The 14,131-nt window shown below is 34.2% G+C and overlaps 1 protein-coding gene across 1 annotated transcript in view; it reads right to left on the bottom strand.

Annotated features, from left to right (window-relative positions):
* The window catches only part of ADAMTS19 (ADAM metallopeptidase with thrombospondin type 1 motif 19), a 287,425-nt gene that overhangs the window by 199,262 nt on the left and 74,032 nt on the right, over positions 1–14,131 (bottom strand). Inside the window, exons 4-6 of the mRNA XM_025388260.1 lie at positions 7,012–7,184; positions 5,645–5,728; positions 4,785–4,942 (exon numbers count right to left, since the gene is read on the bottom strand). Of these exons, the coding sequence (XP_025244045.1) occupies positions 4,785–4,942; positions 5,645–5,728; positions 7,012–7,184 (415 nt within the window). The remainder of the gene's footprint in view (positions 1–4,784; positions 4,943–5,644; positions 5,729–7,011; positions 7,185–14,131) is intronic.

Below are 14,131 nucleotides of genomic sequence, written 5' to 3'. Positions count from 1 at the left end.
ATAGGTCTCCTCCCCATCCATGCAAATCTTTCCATCCCTTCTCCCAACTTCAATTAACTACTCTTAACCAACTTTATTATAGTAAAACTTACAGAAAATACACACAAGTTAAATGAGAAGATAGGTGAATTTTGACAAATGTATAAACCGACATGTATTCAAAGCAATATATGCAATATTTCCACTACTACAGAAAGTTCCTTCTGCCTTTTTGCAGTCAGTTTTCCCAGCTTTAAAGCAGGCAACATTTGACACGACAGATGAATTTTGCCTATTCTCAAACTCTGTATAAGTGGAATCATCCTCTGATCGGTTTCTAATTTGGCTTTTTCACTCAGTATTTTTTTTTTTTTTTTTTTTTTTTTTTTTTGAGGTGGAGTCTCACTCTGTCACCCAGGCTGGATTGCAGTGGTACAATCTCGACTCACTGCAACCTCCGCCTCACAAGTTCAAGTGATTCTCCTGCCTTACCCTCCTGAGTAGCTGGGATTACAGGCATGAGCCACCATGCCTGCCTAACTTTTGTATTTTTGGTAGAGACAGTGTTTTACCATGTTGACCAGGCTGGTCTTTAACTCCTGACCTCAAGTGATCTGCCTGCCTGCCTCGGCCTTCTAAACTGCTGGGATTATAGGCGTGAGCCACCACACCCGGCCTCAGTATAATGTTATTAAAACTCATCCATCCATTTGGTTGCATTTATCAGTAGTTTGATGAAGAGTATTCAATTGTATGAACACACAATACATTCACCTGTAGATGTATATTTATTTATAATTTTTGGCAATTATGAAAATTATGAAAAAAATTATGAAAGCTTCTATAAATTCTTAAGTTCTTTTTTTTCTGTGAATGACATTTTTATTTTTCTTAAGTAAATATCTAGAAGCCGATGTGGGCTATATGGTAAGCAAATGTTTAACTTTATAAGAAACTACTCATTTTCCAACATGGTTGAACCATTTTATAATCCCACCAACAACTGAAGAGTGTTCCATATCCTCACCATCATTGAGTATTTTCAATTTTTATAACTGAAGCCTTTCAAGTGGGTGTGAATTTAATTTGCATTTTCCTGGGAATTAATGATGTTGAGTATCTCTTTATATGCTTACTGGAGATTCATATTTCTTCTTTCTTGTTATTTTTAAGAGGTTGACATATTTTTGTATTTGTATATGTGTGTATACACACATACATGTAAACATTCTGGATACAAGTTCTTTGTTAGTATATGTATGGCAATTATTTTCTCAAATTCACAAAAGATGTGAACATCTTTTGAACAGGAAATGGTTTTCATTTTTTAAAATTCCAGATGATTGTTAGTATTTCTTGATTAGTACTTTTTTGTATCCTGTCTAAGAAACCATTGTCCTCCTCTTGTTCATGAAAATGTTCTTCTTTATTTTTTTACTACAATAGAGTTTTAGCTTTCATTTTTAATTCTATGATCCCTTTTGAATTAATTTTACACATGTTAAATGAGATTGATATTCATTTTTTTCACAGAGGTGTCCAGATATTCCATTTGTACCATTTGATGTATTCTAATACCATCTGCTGAATAGATTATTTTTATAACTGAATTATGTTGGTAGCTTTATTAAAAATCCATTAACCATATATATGTGGGTTTATTTCTAGACCGTTTATTTTGCTTCATTGATTTGCATGACTTTGCCAAAAGCATACTATCTTGATTTCCAAACTTTTAGAGTAAGTTTTGAAATCATATAGTGTAAGTCCATCCAATTTGTTCATATATATACATATATACATTTTCATTACTGTGACAGAATGGGAAGGTTTTGGAGTTTTTTTCTTTGTTTGTTTGAGACAGAGTCTTGTTCAGTTGCCCAGGGTGGAGTGCAGTAGCACAATCTTGGCTCACTGCAACTTTTGCCTCCTGGATTCAAGCGATTCTCATGGCTCAGCCTCCCAAGTAGCTGGGACTACAGGCATGCACCACCATGCCCAGTTAATTTTTGTAATTTTAGTAGATACGAGGTTTTGTCACGTTGGCCAGGCTGGTCTTGAATCCCTGGCCTCAGGCCATCTGCCCACCTCAGCCACCCTAAGTGCTGGGATTACAGGTGTGAGCCACCGCACCTGGCCTCAATTTGTTCTTATTTTTCAAAACTGTTTTGATTCTTCTAGGTCCTCTGCCTTTACAAATGAGTACTGGAGTCAGCTTGTCAATTTCTACAAAACATGCCTGCAAAGGTTGTTTCCTTGGGAGTATATTGAATCTATAAATCAATTTGGAGAAAAGTGGCATTTAATAATATTTAGTATTCCAATGAATTAATCTTTATTTAGATATTTAATTTCTCGTAACAGTGCTGTGTAGTTCTCATTTTAGAGGTTTTATACATATTTTACTAAAATTGTTCTTAAGTATTTTATGGTTTTGGAAGTCACTATAAGTTTTTTCCAATTGTTCACTTCCAGTATACTTAAACATAACTGGTTTTTGAAAACTGATTTTACATGATGTAGCCTTGAAAATCCAGTTACAAATTCTAGCAAATTTTTGCTAGATTTCTTAAAATATTCTTTGTACCATTTCACATCATCTGTGAATAAGAGACATTTTTCTTTATATTCCAAATATGTATGCTTTTCCTTTGTTTTTTTCTGCTTTACCACACTGGTTATGATCTTCAGTACAATATTGGATAGAAGTGGAAAGAGGAGACATCCTTACCTTGCTTTCAGTTGTAAGGAGAAAATGTTCAGTTTTCTCCTTTTGCTGTGATATTAGTTATAGACATGTTTTTTCATAGATACCCTTTCAGAGATTAAGATAGTACCTCAAGAACTCAGTAAGCATTTTTGGTTAATAGGATTTCTTTAGTTTACTTTCTTTCAGTACATTAGAAATGTTGTTTCATTGTCTTTTGAGCTTACTGTTTCTTTGGATGTGAAGTAAGTCATTTATTTGAACATTGTTCCTCCTGTTCAATGTTTCCTCTGCTCCCCTCAATGCTCAGCCTGCTGGCTGACGGAAATTTTTCTGTTTTTCTTTGGTTTTCAGCAACTTTCCTATGATATGCCTAGGTCCATATTTGTTGCTTTTCATCAAATTTGCGGAATTTTTTGCCATTATGTCTTCAAATAATTTTTCTTACCCATTCTTACTCTCTTTTTCTGAGACTCCAATTACAACTGCATTCATCTGCTAAATCCAACATCTAGGCTATCTCAAGGTCAGTTCTATTGACTAATTTTTCATTGACCATGGGTCACATTTTCATGTTTCTTTGCTTGACTAATTTTTATTATACTCTGGACATTGTGAATGATATACTTTTAGAGAGACTTGCTATTCTGTTATCTTCCTCTGAAGAGTGCTTAAAACTGTTTTAAGAGGCAGTTCACAATTACTAGCTCATCATCCTGCACTTAGATAAATTTGACTTTATTTTTTGGTAGGGAAGATTTATCAAAAATCCAAGATGATACCAAAGCTTCTGTAAATTGGTGGTATTCAACCTCTAAGCTCTGTCTCCCCTAAGGCTAAAAATGATGATAAGGTATCACAAGATTGTTCCACTCCTGTGCTTTGAATTTGCTCATTCCTAGTATCTTTTTAAATTTGGAACTCCATAGCAGCAATCCTGTGGTAAATTTGGGGCAGTCTCCTCTATCTGTTTATATTCAGACCAGCCATTGCCAAGTTCTCATGTATGGTCAGCACATGTACTTCATGGCACCTCTCCATGCCTAAGACTTTTATCTCTGGTGTCCTCAGCAGGATCACTGTGCTCTACCTAGATTCTACCTTGCTACGCTAGTTAAGAAATTTTTCCCAGGGAAAAAGCTGAGTTGACTGCAAGGTTTGCATAATAAATTCCCCTTCTTTCAGGAATTGCAGTCTTACACTGTTCATTCTCCAATGACTAAAAGCAGTGACTTCTTATTTTCCAATATTATGATTGCTTATTGCAGAAGCTCAATATCAGTTATACCTACTTAGCTGAAAGTAGAAGTCCAATTGTGTTCTTGCCTAGAGATTTTTCAACTTTATGAATTATTTGCCTTTAGTATTAATTATAAGAAATTGCAATGATTTCAATGATTTCATTTCAGAAAATCATATGTAATTACACTACTGTGCTTTCTGTGATGTGAAATGCTAACACTTTTGATGACTAAAATTAAATTGCTAGTTCACAATGAATTACTTATTTTTACCAACTTTAAGCAAGGCAAACCAATTATGTATGATTATTAAATGTATTAATCATATAGAGCATATTGTTGCTCATTATTTCACTTACATTTATTTACATATTATACTTAATGCTGTATTAAAAATATTTTTTAGTAGTACATTCACAATGTAGCTTATAATTAGTCAGAGACTTAATTGAAATTGTTTCTTGGAGCCAGAAAGGTTTTCAATTGCTGAATTTAACATATTAGGTTACTTTATATGGTGATGACTGAAAAACATACAGTCTAGATTCATAATTTTGAACTTACAACAAAATTCACCATAGTTTTAGCTTATCATTAATAACTATGCCTTTGAGCTCAAAAATTTAGGGTAATTTTTAAGAATTAACTAACCAAATGTTTTGTCAATATGCCATCCAATATTTAGCTGTTTACAAATCTGTTGTTATGAATTGAGGGAGATGACTAATACCATTACGCCAAAATCATTTTTGAAACATGAAATCTGAAATAAAAACATTATCTATAAAGGGATTAATGGGATTAACAGGGCAGTAATTGAATTAGGAATGCCATTTAATTGGCTTTGGAAAACTTACCTTGTTATAAGTATAGCTGCATCCACTGAAGTCATGTCTTCCCCCCAGCTTGTTGACATCTCCAAATGTATATCATTCTTTTTGCCAAATTCTTCATGTTGCCACTTACAAAAACTCTCTAGCATTTTTTCTCCATGATGCCCAATATATAGATCTGGCTGCAAAATAACAGATTTCATCACAAGGCATATTATTCTTAGGTATATACAAAAACAAAACAAACAAACAAACAAAAAACAAATAACAAAGGCACTCTTGAATTACTAAAGCAAACTGCTGACCATAACATTAATTAGAACCTGGAAGACATTCAGGTTTGATTTACTCTGAACTTAAAAGCTTAAAGCGTTGTGAAGGGGTAATAACTACAAAATCTGTTTAATGGTATTCTGAAAAAGCAGAGAGGTTAAATTAATAATGTGGAACTTTTAGACTAAAATAACTTGTTGTTTCTACAACTTAAGAACAACATTTTCTATGTAGAACAACATTTTCTAAAGTGCCAGTTAAGCAGTATATCAAAATGATGTCACGGAATAGTTCCCATTTAAAATAAATAAAAAGTGTTAAAAGTACACATCTAAATAATAGAATAAAACTGTCATTTAAAATGACTTCTTAAAATTATACTTTGGAAAGTTAAGATTTGTTTTCAGGATTCTTGGAAACTAACAATATCCTATTTTTAAAATAAGATTGGGGTATTAACCAAAACTAAAGGCCAGTTTTACGTATACTTTAAGTGATTCAATGGATATTTCCAGATTTTTAAGTACATCCTTAACATTCCCTTTACTTAAAAGTTTCTGAACAAAATTTCTCACCCATTTAATTTAATTAAAAACTCAAGACTTTCTTACTGGAGTTTCATGGAGCAGAATAAGCTTTATCACACGAAGATTGACCTGCACACCCAGACTCTTGTGTTGGAAAAGGTTAAAAACCTAAAAACAAATAAAAATAAAAATAAAAATCCTAAAATTAAACTGAAAGTCGTCTTAATTTTTCTCAAGGCCCATACGTGGAGAAGTCTCAATTTATTTGAGAAATCTTAAAAAAAAAAAAAAGCTTGCAAAGCAAAGTAATTTTTTGTTACGTCAAACCCATGCTTTCAGAGATATTTCTACTTAGAAAAGACTGGTTGTTAGGCAGTGTTAATCTACCATATATCCCATTCTAGAAGAGTGCTCAGAAGGTAATGGAATATGGACAGAAAAATCTAAAGTGTAAAAAAACACTCTGTTCCCCAGGAAAACAGCCAAATGATAGCAAACATAGTAAAAAGTGGGACTATATTTATCATTACATCAGCCGTTCTTAAATGGTAATTGACTTATAAATGGACATTTGCCTTCAACATTTATTTCTCTTTATTCTCGTGTAAGAATCACTCTTCACTACAACCTTCTGATTCTTCCTTGAATGAGGTTTGCCCAACAGAGTATGAAATTAAGTCAAAGTATCAGTTTGGTAAAAAACATCCCTCACATGATGGATACTAGGATTTCTTTTGGTAAAAGTTCCAAGGTAAGTAGGCAAATAATCCTTAAAGGAATACTGCATGAAATCTAAGAGGCGACGAGATACTAGGATTTCTACAATCAGAAATCATCAACTCAAGTTAGTCACCTGTGATTTAGTTGGTTAAAATTTTAGCTCATCAACTAGAATCATATCTGACATTCATTTTACATACCTATATAATAGCTCAGTGGATTACCAACATTCATTTTTATATCACATCATAATTAACCTATGGTCCTTTTGTGGGGCCATGTATATAAACATATATTAAAATATTCATGATAATTTCACCAAATGTATGCCTCTATCAAAATATCTTATCTACCCCATAAATACATACATCTACTATGTACCAACAAAATAAACAAATAAATAAATAAATAAATGGGGCTAGAAATATTAAAAAAAAAAAAAAAGGAAAAGAACAGTACCAAAAAAAGAGAGAAAAGAGTAACATAGAAAGAGGTTTGCCACATCAAAATTAACAAGAAGGGTGTTTTCTTTTTTACAATATGTGAATTTTTATTTTGATACTGCTTTTGAGATGGATCAATTTTGTATACCTAAGTATTTTTTTTAACTGATGACAATAAGAGAAAGGAATAGTAACGAGTTAACTTTAAAGAACTTCATTATAAATACTCACACGTCTTCCTTAGAGTTTTCTTGAAAAAATTCCAAGCGCACTTTAAAGTTTGCCTACCATATTTAAGATGGTTAGAATGAATCTCCTGGCTGCATCTGCTCCATGATAGGAAACCATTGCTGCGTCTGCAACCACTACAGTCTCTATGTTGTATTCTTGAGGTAATTTGTATGAGTATCGTTTCCCTCTTCCACTTTCTGCTATTTTTCTAGACCTAGGTCTTCCTTTATCTGCAACAGAGAATTGAAGTTTTCAATGCACCTTCATATTGGCAAAGTGAATAATATTAAACATATTTAATAACGAGCAAAATCAAATAAGTTCCCGACGCACATAAAATCTTAAAGGGCATTTGGCTTTGAAGTATGACTTTAGAATGAGGCAGACTGAATTTCTCCCACTTATTAGCTCTGCCATTTTAGCAAACTAACATCACCCAGTCAGCCTGAGTTTCCTTATCTGTAAAACGGATAATAATAACACCGACCTTCCAGAGTTGTTGCTGGCTTATAATAAGATCACATTTGTTAGATTTCTAGCAAGGAGCTCCAATATAAACAAAATAACTCGGCCGGGCGCGGTGGCTCAAGCCTGTAATCCCAGCACTTTGGGAGGCCGAGACGGGTGGATCACGAGGTCAGGAGATCGAGACCATCCTGGCTAACACGGTGAAACCCCGTCTCTACTAAAAAATACAAAAAACTAGCCGGGCGAGGTGGCTGGCGCCTGTAGTCCCAGCTACTCGGGAGGCTGAGGCAGGAGAATGGCGTAAACCCGGGAGGCGGAGCTTGCAGTGAGCTGAGATCCGGCCACTGCACTCCCGCCTGGGCGACAGAGCGAGACTCCGTCTCAAAAAAAAAAAAAAATAAAATAAAAATAAACAAAATAACTCAATAAATAAAACACACTACAATCTTCTTTTTGACACCAATGGCAAAATAAAGGTCTAGTTGAAAGAAGTGCCTGAAGTGACTGCCCCACACATCCTAATTTCAGGCAGGTGCCCCTGATTACTAAATTACTATGCATGAATTACAAAGGATTCTGCTCCACTTTCCGTCAAGATCTTACAGAAGTTATAACTGCTGGGGAATATAGATTCCTCAAATGAAGCCAAATCAAAGCAGAAACCACAAACAAAAAACATGTATAGGTTTGCCTACATAAAAAGTAAGAACTTCCATTTATTAAAACATGTAACTATCACAGTGGAAGTCATGCCACCTTGTGAGAGGAGATAGTTCAATACTTTTCCAGAATAAAGACACAAAGAGCTATTCTAAATCAATGACTGTCTAATTGAAAAATGGGCAGAACTTGAACAACCATTTCTCACAATAGGATATCTAAATGCCTAATTATCATGGGACAATGTCTAACATCACTGGTCTTCAAAGAAATACAAATTAAAACCAAAATACATTAAATAAATTAAAATCCCTGGAATAAGCTAAAATTAAAGACTCTGACTATATCAAGTGCTGACAAGACTGTGGGGACAAATAGAAGTACCATATGCATACATACTGAGAGATTAAACTGGGATAAACACTTTGAAAACCTAGTTTGCAGTGTCTACTAAAGTTGAATATTTGCATATCCATTAATCAATGATCTAAAACATACAGCCATCAGAAATGCATACAAATCTCATGCACAAACTATTCAGAGTGGCACTATTTTTAAAATTCAAATAATCATCAATAATATATGGATAAAGAAATGTTAGAATATTCATGGAATACTATATAGCAATGAAAAGGAACCAGCTGCTGTAACATGTGAAACTATGGAAGAACCTTACAAATAATGAGGTTCATCCACATAATACTGATGGAAAGAAGCCAAGTACAAAAGATTAGGTAGTATGATTCCATTTAAAGACACATCAAAACCTGGAAAGAAATGCTCTTAAAAACCAACTCGGTGAATATCTTAGGGTTGGAGAAATTAGAGCCCGGGCATGGCACAAGGAAGAGATCTGTGGTGTTGTCATTTTCTTTTCCTTCTTTTTTTTTTTTTTTCCTTCAAGTTCTGGGATACATGTGCAGAACGTGTAGGTTTGTTACATAGGTATACATGTGCTATAGCAGTCTGCTGGCTGCATAAATGGCTTCTTTTGAGAAGTGTCTGTTCGTACCTTTTGGCCACTTTTTGATGGGGTTGTTTGTTGTTGTTGTTGTTGTTGTTTTGTCTTGTAAATTTGTTCAAGTTCCTTGTAGATTCTGGATATTAGCCCTTAGTCAGATGTCTAGATTGCAAAAATTTTCTCCCAATCTGTTGGATGCCTGTTCACTCTTATGATAGTTTATTTTGCTATGCAGAAGCTCTTCAGTTTAATTAGATCCCATTTGTCGATTTTGGCTTTTGTTGCAATTGCTTTTGGTGTTTTAGTCATGAAGTCTTTGCCCATGCCTATGTCCTGAATGGTGTTGCCTAAGTTTTCTTCTAGGGTTTTTATGGTTTTGGGCTTTACATTTAAGTCTTTAATCTATCTCGAGTTAATTTTTGTATAAGGTGTAAGGAAGAGGTCCAGTTTCTGTTTTCTGCATATGGCTAGTTTTCCCAGCACCATTTATTAAACAGGGAATACTTTCACCACTGATTGCTTTTGTCAGGTTTGTCGATGATCAGATGTGTGGTATTTTTGAGGTCGCTGTTCTGTTCCATTTGTCTCTTTATCTGTTTTGGTACCAGTACCATGCTGTTTTGGTTACTGTAGCCTTGTAGTAGTTTGAAGTCAGGTAGTGTGATGCCTCCAGCTTTCTTCTTTTTGCTTGTCTTGGCTATACCGGCTATTTTTGGTTCCATATGAAACTTAAAGTAGTTTTTTTCTAATTCTGCAAAGAAAGTCAATGGAAGCTTGATAGGAATAGCATTGAATCTATAAATTACTTTAGGCAGTATGGCCATTTTCACAATATCAATTCTTCCCATCCATAAGCATGATTTTTTTCCCCATGTGTTTGTGTCCTCTCTTATTTCCTTGAGCAGTAGTTTGTAATTCTCCTAGAAGAGGTCCTTCAGGTCCCTTATAAGCTGAATTCCTAGGTATTCTCTATAGTCTGATTCCAGTAGCTATTGGTTATGTTCACACTGGGAAAATTCAGCAGTTGAACATATTGTTTCTGCAATTTTCTGTATGCCCATGGTGCTTCAATAATAAATTTACAATTATAACAGTTTTATTGAGGGTAACTTACATGCCACATTATGCAGCCATTCACAAGTACAATTCAATCAAGTTTAAGAATTTTCTACAGTTGAAGAATAATCTCCATGGTATATTGTTAAATCAGCTATCACTTGCTCCTTTCCTTGCCGTTTATCATATTCTGTTGATGTCTCTAAGCTGCTATCATCTTTCCACAACGTGCACTGTTGACTGACACCTTTGTATTTCTTTACTATTTGATATAAATTCAGTGAAGTCTGTTCAAGAGTGAAGTGAAACACGTATATTCAATTAGTCATGATTCCCTGTATGTCTCTAACTTTGTTTTGAATTCAGGATATGTGTTCTCACAGTTCTAATCTATCTTTTTGGTTTCTGATAAGTTGAGTCTTATTCCAGGTGCCTTCGTTTTAGCTTGCCTATTCTATTCTATTCTATTCTATTCTATTCTATTCTATTCTATCCTATCCTATTCTACTAACCACAAATCCTACCTTGCTTTGACCTCTAACATCTTTTCATGTTTACAGAATAATTTATCTCTTGGTTTATGTTTCTTTTCTTTTCTTTTTTTTTTTTTAAGATGGAGTCTCAGTCTGCCACCCAGGCTGGAGTGCAGTGTCGCGATCTTGGCTCACTTCAACCTCTGCCTCCTGGGTTCACGTGATTCTCCTGCCTCTGCCTCTTAAGTAGCTGGGATTACAGGCATGCACCACAATGCCTGGCTAATTTTTGCAGTTTTTGTAGAGACAGGGTTTTGCCATGTTGGCCAGTCTGGTCTTGAACTCCTGACCTCAGATGATCCACCTGCCTCGGCATCCCAAAGTGCTAGGATAACAGGTGTGAGCCACTGTTCCACTGTTTCCAGCCTTATCTCTTGGATTCTTGACCTACTGTTTAATTTGTATTATGACTTCTATGCCCACCTGTCAACTCTGTGATCTAATAAGAACTGGATCCCACCACTACTGCTGGAAACTAATCTTATCTAGACTATCCCCATAAGTTACTGTTTCTCATTTTTTCTAGCAATGACACAGATTTTAAAATTATGTAATAAATCCAGTTTTACTCAACTATCATGTATAATCAGTTAACAAAGTTAACTGAAGTGTTATAACAATTAATGCAAATATTCCTTATTTATACCATATAACAAGACAATGCAAGATGACAAAAACAATACTAGCCATCTGAATCATAATCACTATAGTTAAAAGGAAACTTTATGGATCCAGATTCAGTACCAGAAGTTAATACCAAAGACCAAATTGATCATATATATATATACACACACACACACAACTATGCATACATATGTTATTTATATATTATGTGTGTATATACTTACATTCTAACATACATACGTGTGTATATATATTATTTATATTAATATTATATATTTATATATAATATATATAATAAAGCCAAAATCGTGACACTGCACTCCAGCCTGGGTGGCAGACTGAGACTCCATCTTAAAAAAAGAAAAGAAAAGAAAAAGAAACCAAGAGATAAATTAATATTTATATATATAATAATTAATAATATATATTAATGTGTGTATATACACACACACACACACTTTCAACATCATCTTTGTAGATGGATATATAATTGGCTTTGAAGGGAAATGAGAATCTGAGTATTATCCATCACATATTCACCAACTGCGACAAGTGATAGCTTCTCACCAGTGTCAACTTCTGCTGAGCAAATGAGATTAATATGGATACATCCAATAACTAAAAAGAGACACTTCCTTCTACTTAGACACTTTTCCACATTTTCTCTTACTTTCTCCCAGCTATCACCTTCTTGTCCTCAGATGCTGTATAAGATGCTGTAGTAGCGACTATTAAGTGTCCATCAGTATCCATTCTCCCTTTCTTACTTTTAGGAATAAAAAATTCCCTAACCACATCCCCACCCAACCACTACTTTTTGGTCAGATGTGTGGCTATGTACCCAGAAACATTTCTCAGTCTACTGTTCAACTGAGTGTAATTATGTCACTGAGTTGTAAAACACGGAATTTGAACAGAACTAGTATGTACAACTTTTGGTCACCCTTTAAAAGAAAATCACTTGTCTCCTACTTTCCTTCCTTCATCCTATAGGCTAGAATCTAGACAAAGTATAGAGAGCTTAGGTGGACATTGGAAGATAACATTTCTGGGGGATGTTAAACCAATTCTTTGGGGTCAAAATGCATAGATAAAAATCTTGGATTTGCAACTTACTAGCTTTGGGACTGTGGGACAAAAACTTACTTTTCTACTTATTTGTTGTATAGATAAAAATTATATATGACTAGGAATATGTGAGCATGTATATTGAACTTGCTTATTGCAATGTATAATTCATATATTAAATGTGAAATATGTTAGCTATTAGGATGACATTTTTAATATGGAATTTAATCTTTATATTTATTTGATCTCTAAATGGGAACACGCACACTTACATGGGTTTAAAGTTTCACCTAGATATATACTCTATGCTCTCATTAAAAATTTTGCTTTTAGCAAACTATTACATTTTGATTATCAAATAATATTTACTAAAACCTACAGTAAATAATCACTGGTCATATTAAAACTATTTTTTTTATATTCAGAACTCAAGAAAATTCCTACAGCAACTATTTTGTTACTGCAATGTTTAAGCAATCTAATAACGCCACAGCCCACATGAAAATCTCTTCCTTGAAAGATGCTTTCCTTTGTAAAAGAGAAAACTGGATTCCATTCTAGAAGGCTATAAAATAGAAAGCTATAAACGTATAAAATATATCACTACAGTGACCATCTCATTCAGAGTATCACTGGGATAACCTCATGGAGGTCAGAGAAGAGACAAATTAGGGCATGGAGCTGGCATCATAGGAGATAGAAAAAGGGTTAGTTCTCATTCAGAGCTGAGGCTTAGGGTCCTGAGCGATGAGCTGCAGCAGATAAGAGAAAACCATGCAGATTTAGAAAATGAGATAATAAAATACAACAATTTTACAACTTTAGACTCATTAGAAATCATGTAAATGAATCTCAGAATCATGAGTATCTACTCCAATTGGCAGAGAAGTGACTCATACAAATACATATAACTGGATAGCAAAAGATCTGTTGGAAAAAATGTATCTCAACTCTTAACAGAGTAACACTCTGCATAATCATTGTCCAAATAATAATAATTAGTGGAAAAAAATAATAATTCTTACTCAAAGTGTTTACAAACATTGTTTATCTTTCCTATCATTGAAATGTCATCTTACTCTCTTAGGTTTCACAAAGAAGATTGTGTCTTCCCACATTTTTGTCTTTAGAGGCTGATTTTTACTCATATTTTTGTGTCCAGGGTATGGCATGCAGTAAATAATATTCATGGAATTAATGTGAAGAAACCTTATGTCCAGCATTTTATTAGGCTCCCTAGTGTGTAACACCACATGCACAAAATGCAGTGGTAGCACTACAAAGCAATAGCTTGGAAAGGCTAAGGGAAAGTAGCATTCAGGGGGATTCAGAAGGACTTCCCTAAGATACTAAGTCTTGGAGGATGAGAAGATTAAACGAAAAGAGGAGAAAGTTTTGAAGAAAACCAGGAGACTTAGAGACAGGAAGGAGTATGGTACATAGGGATAGAAATAAAAGACCTCTATAAACTTAGATGTTTCTCTAAATATGAAGAAGAATCACATTTCGGGGTCCACGTTTAAAATGCTGATTCTCTTGGGTCCCGGCCTCAGTAATTCTGACTTAGTGCATCTGGATGGGATCCAGAAATCTTCATTTTAACTCTGATCCCCAGGTGATTTGGGTGCACTTAATCTACTTACTATATTCAGGTTGTTGTGTGCTTAGCTGAAGAGTATGAATTTTACTCTGAAGGTGTGAAGAATCCCAGAAAAGAATATTATCAAATGCACCTTTTTAAAAAATTGGAAACTAGATTATGAGAGGGTTAGACTGAAATCAAGAAGACACAGAGAAAGCAATAAAC

This window comes from Theropithecus gelada, chromosome 6 (assembly GCF_003255815.1).
Source record: "Theropithecus gelada isolate Dixy chromosome 6, Tgel_1.0, whole genome shotgun sequence".
Taxonomy (NCBI): domain Eukaryota; kingdom Metazoa; phylum Chordata; class Mammalia; order Primates; family Cercopithecidae; genus Theropithecus; species Theropithecus gelada.
The sequence above is the reverse complement of the archived record's forward strand: the minus strand, read 5'-3'. Positions and strand labels throughout refer to the sequence as shown.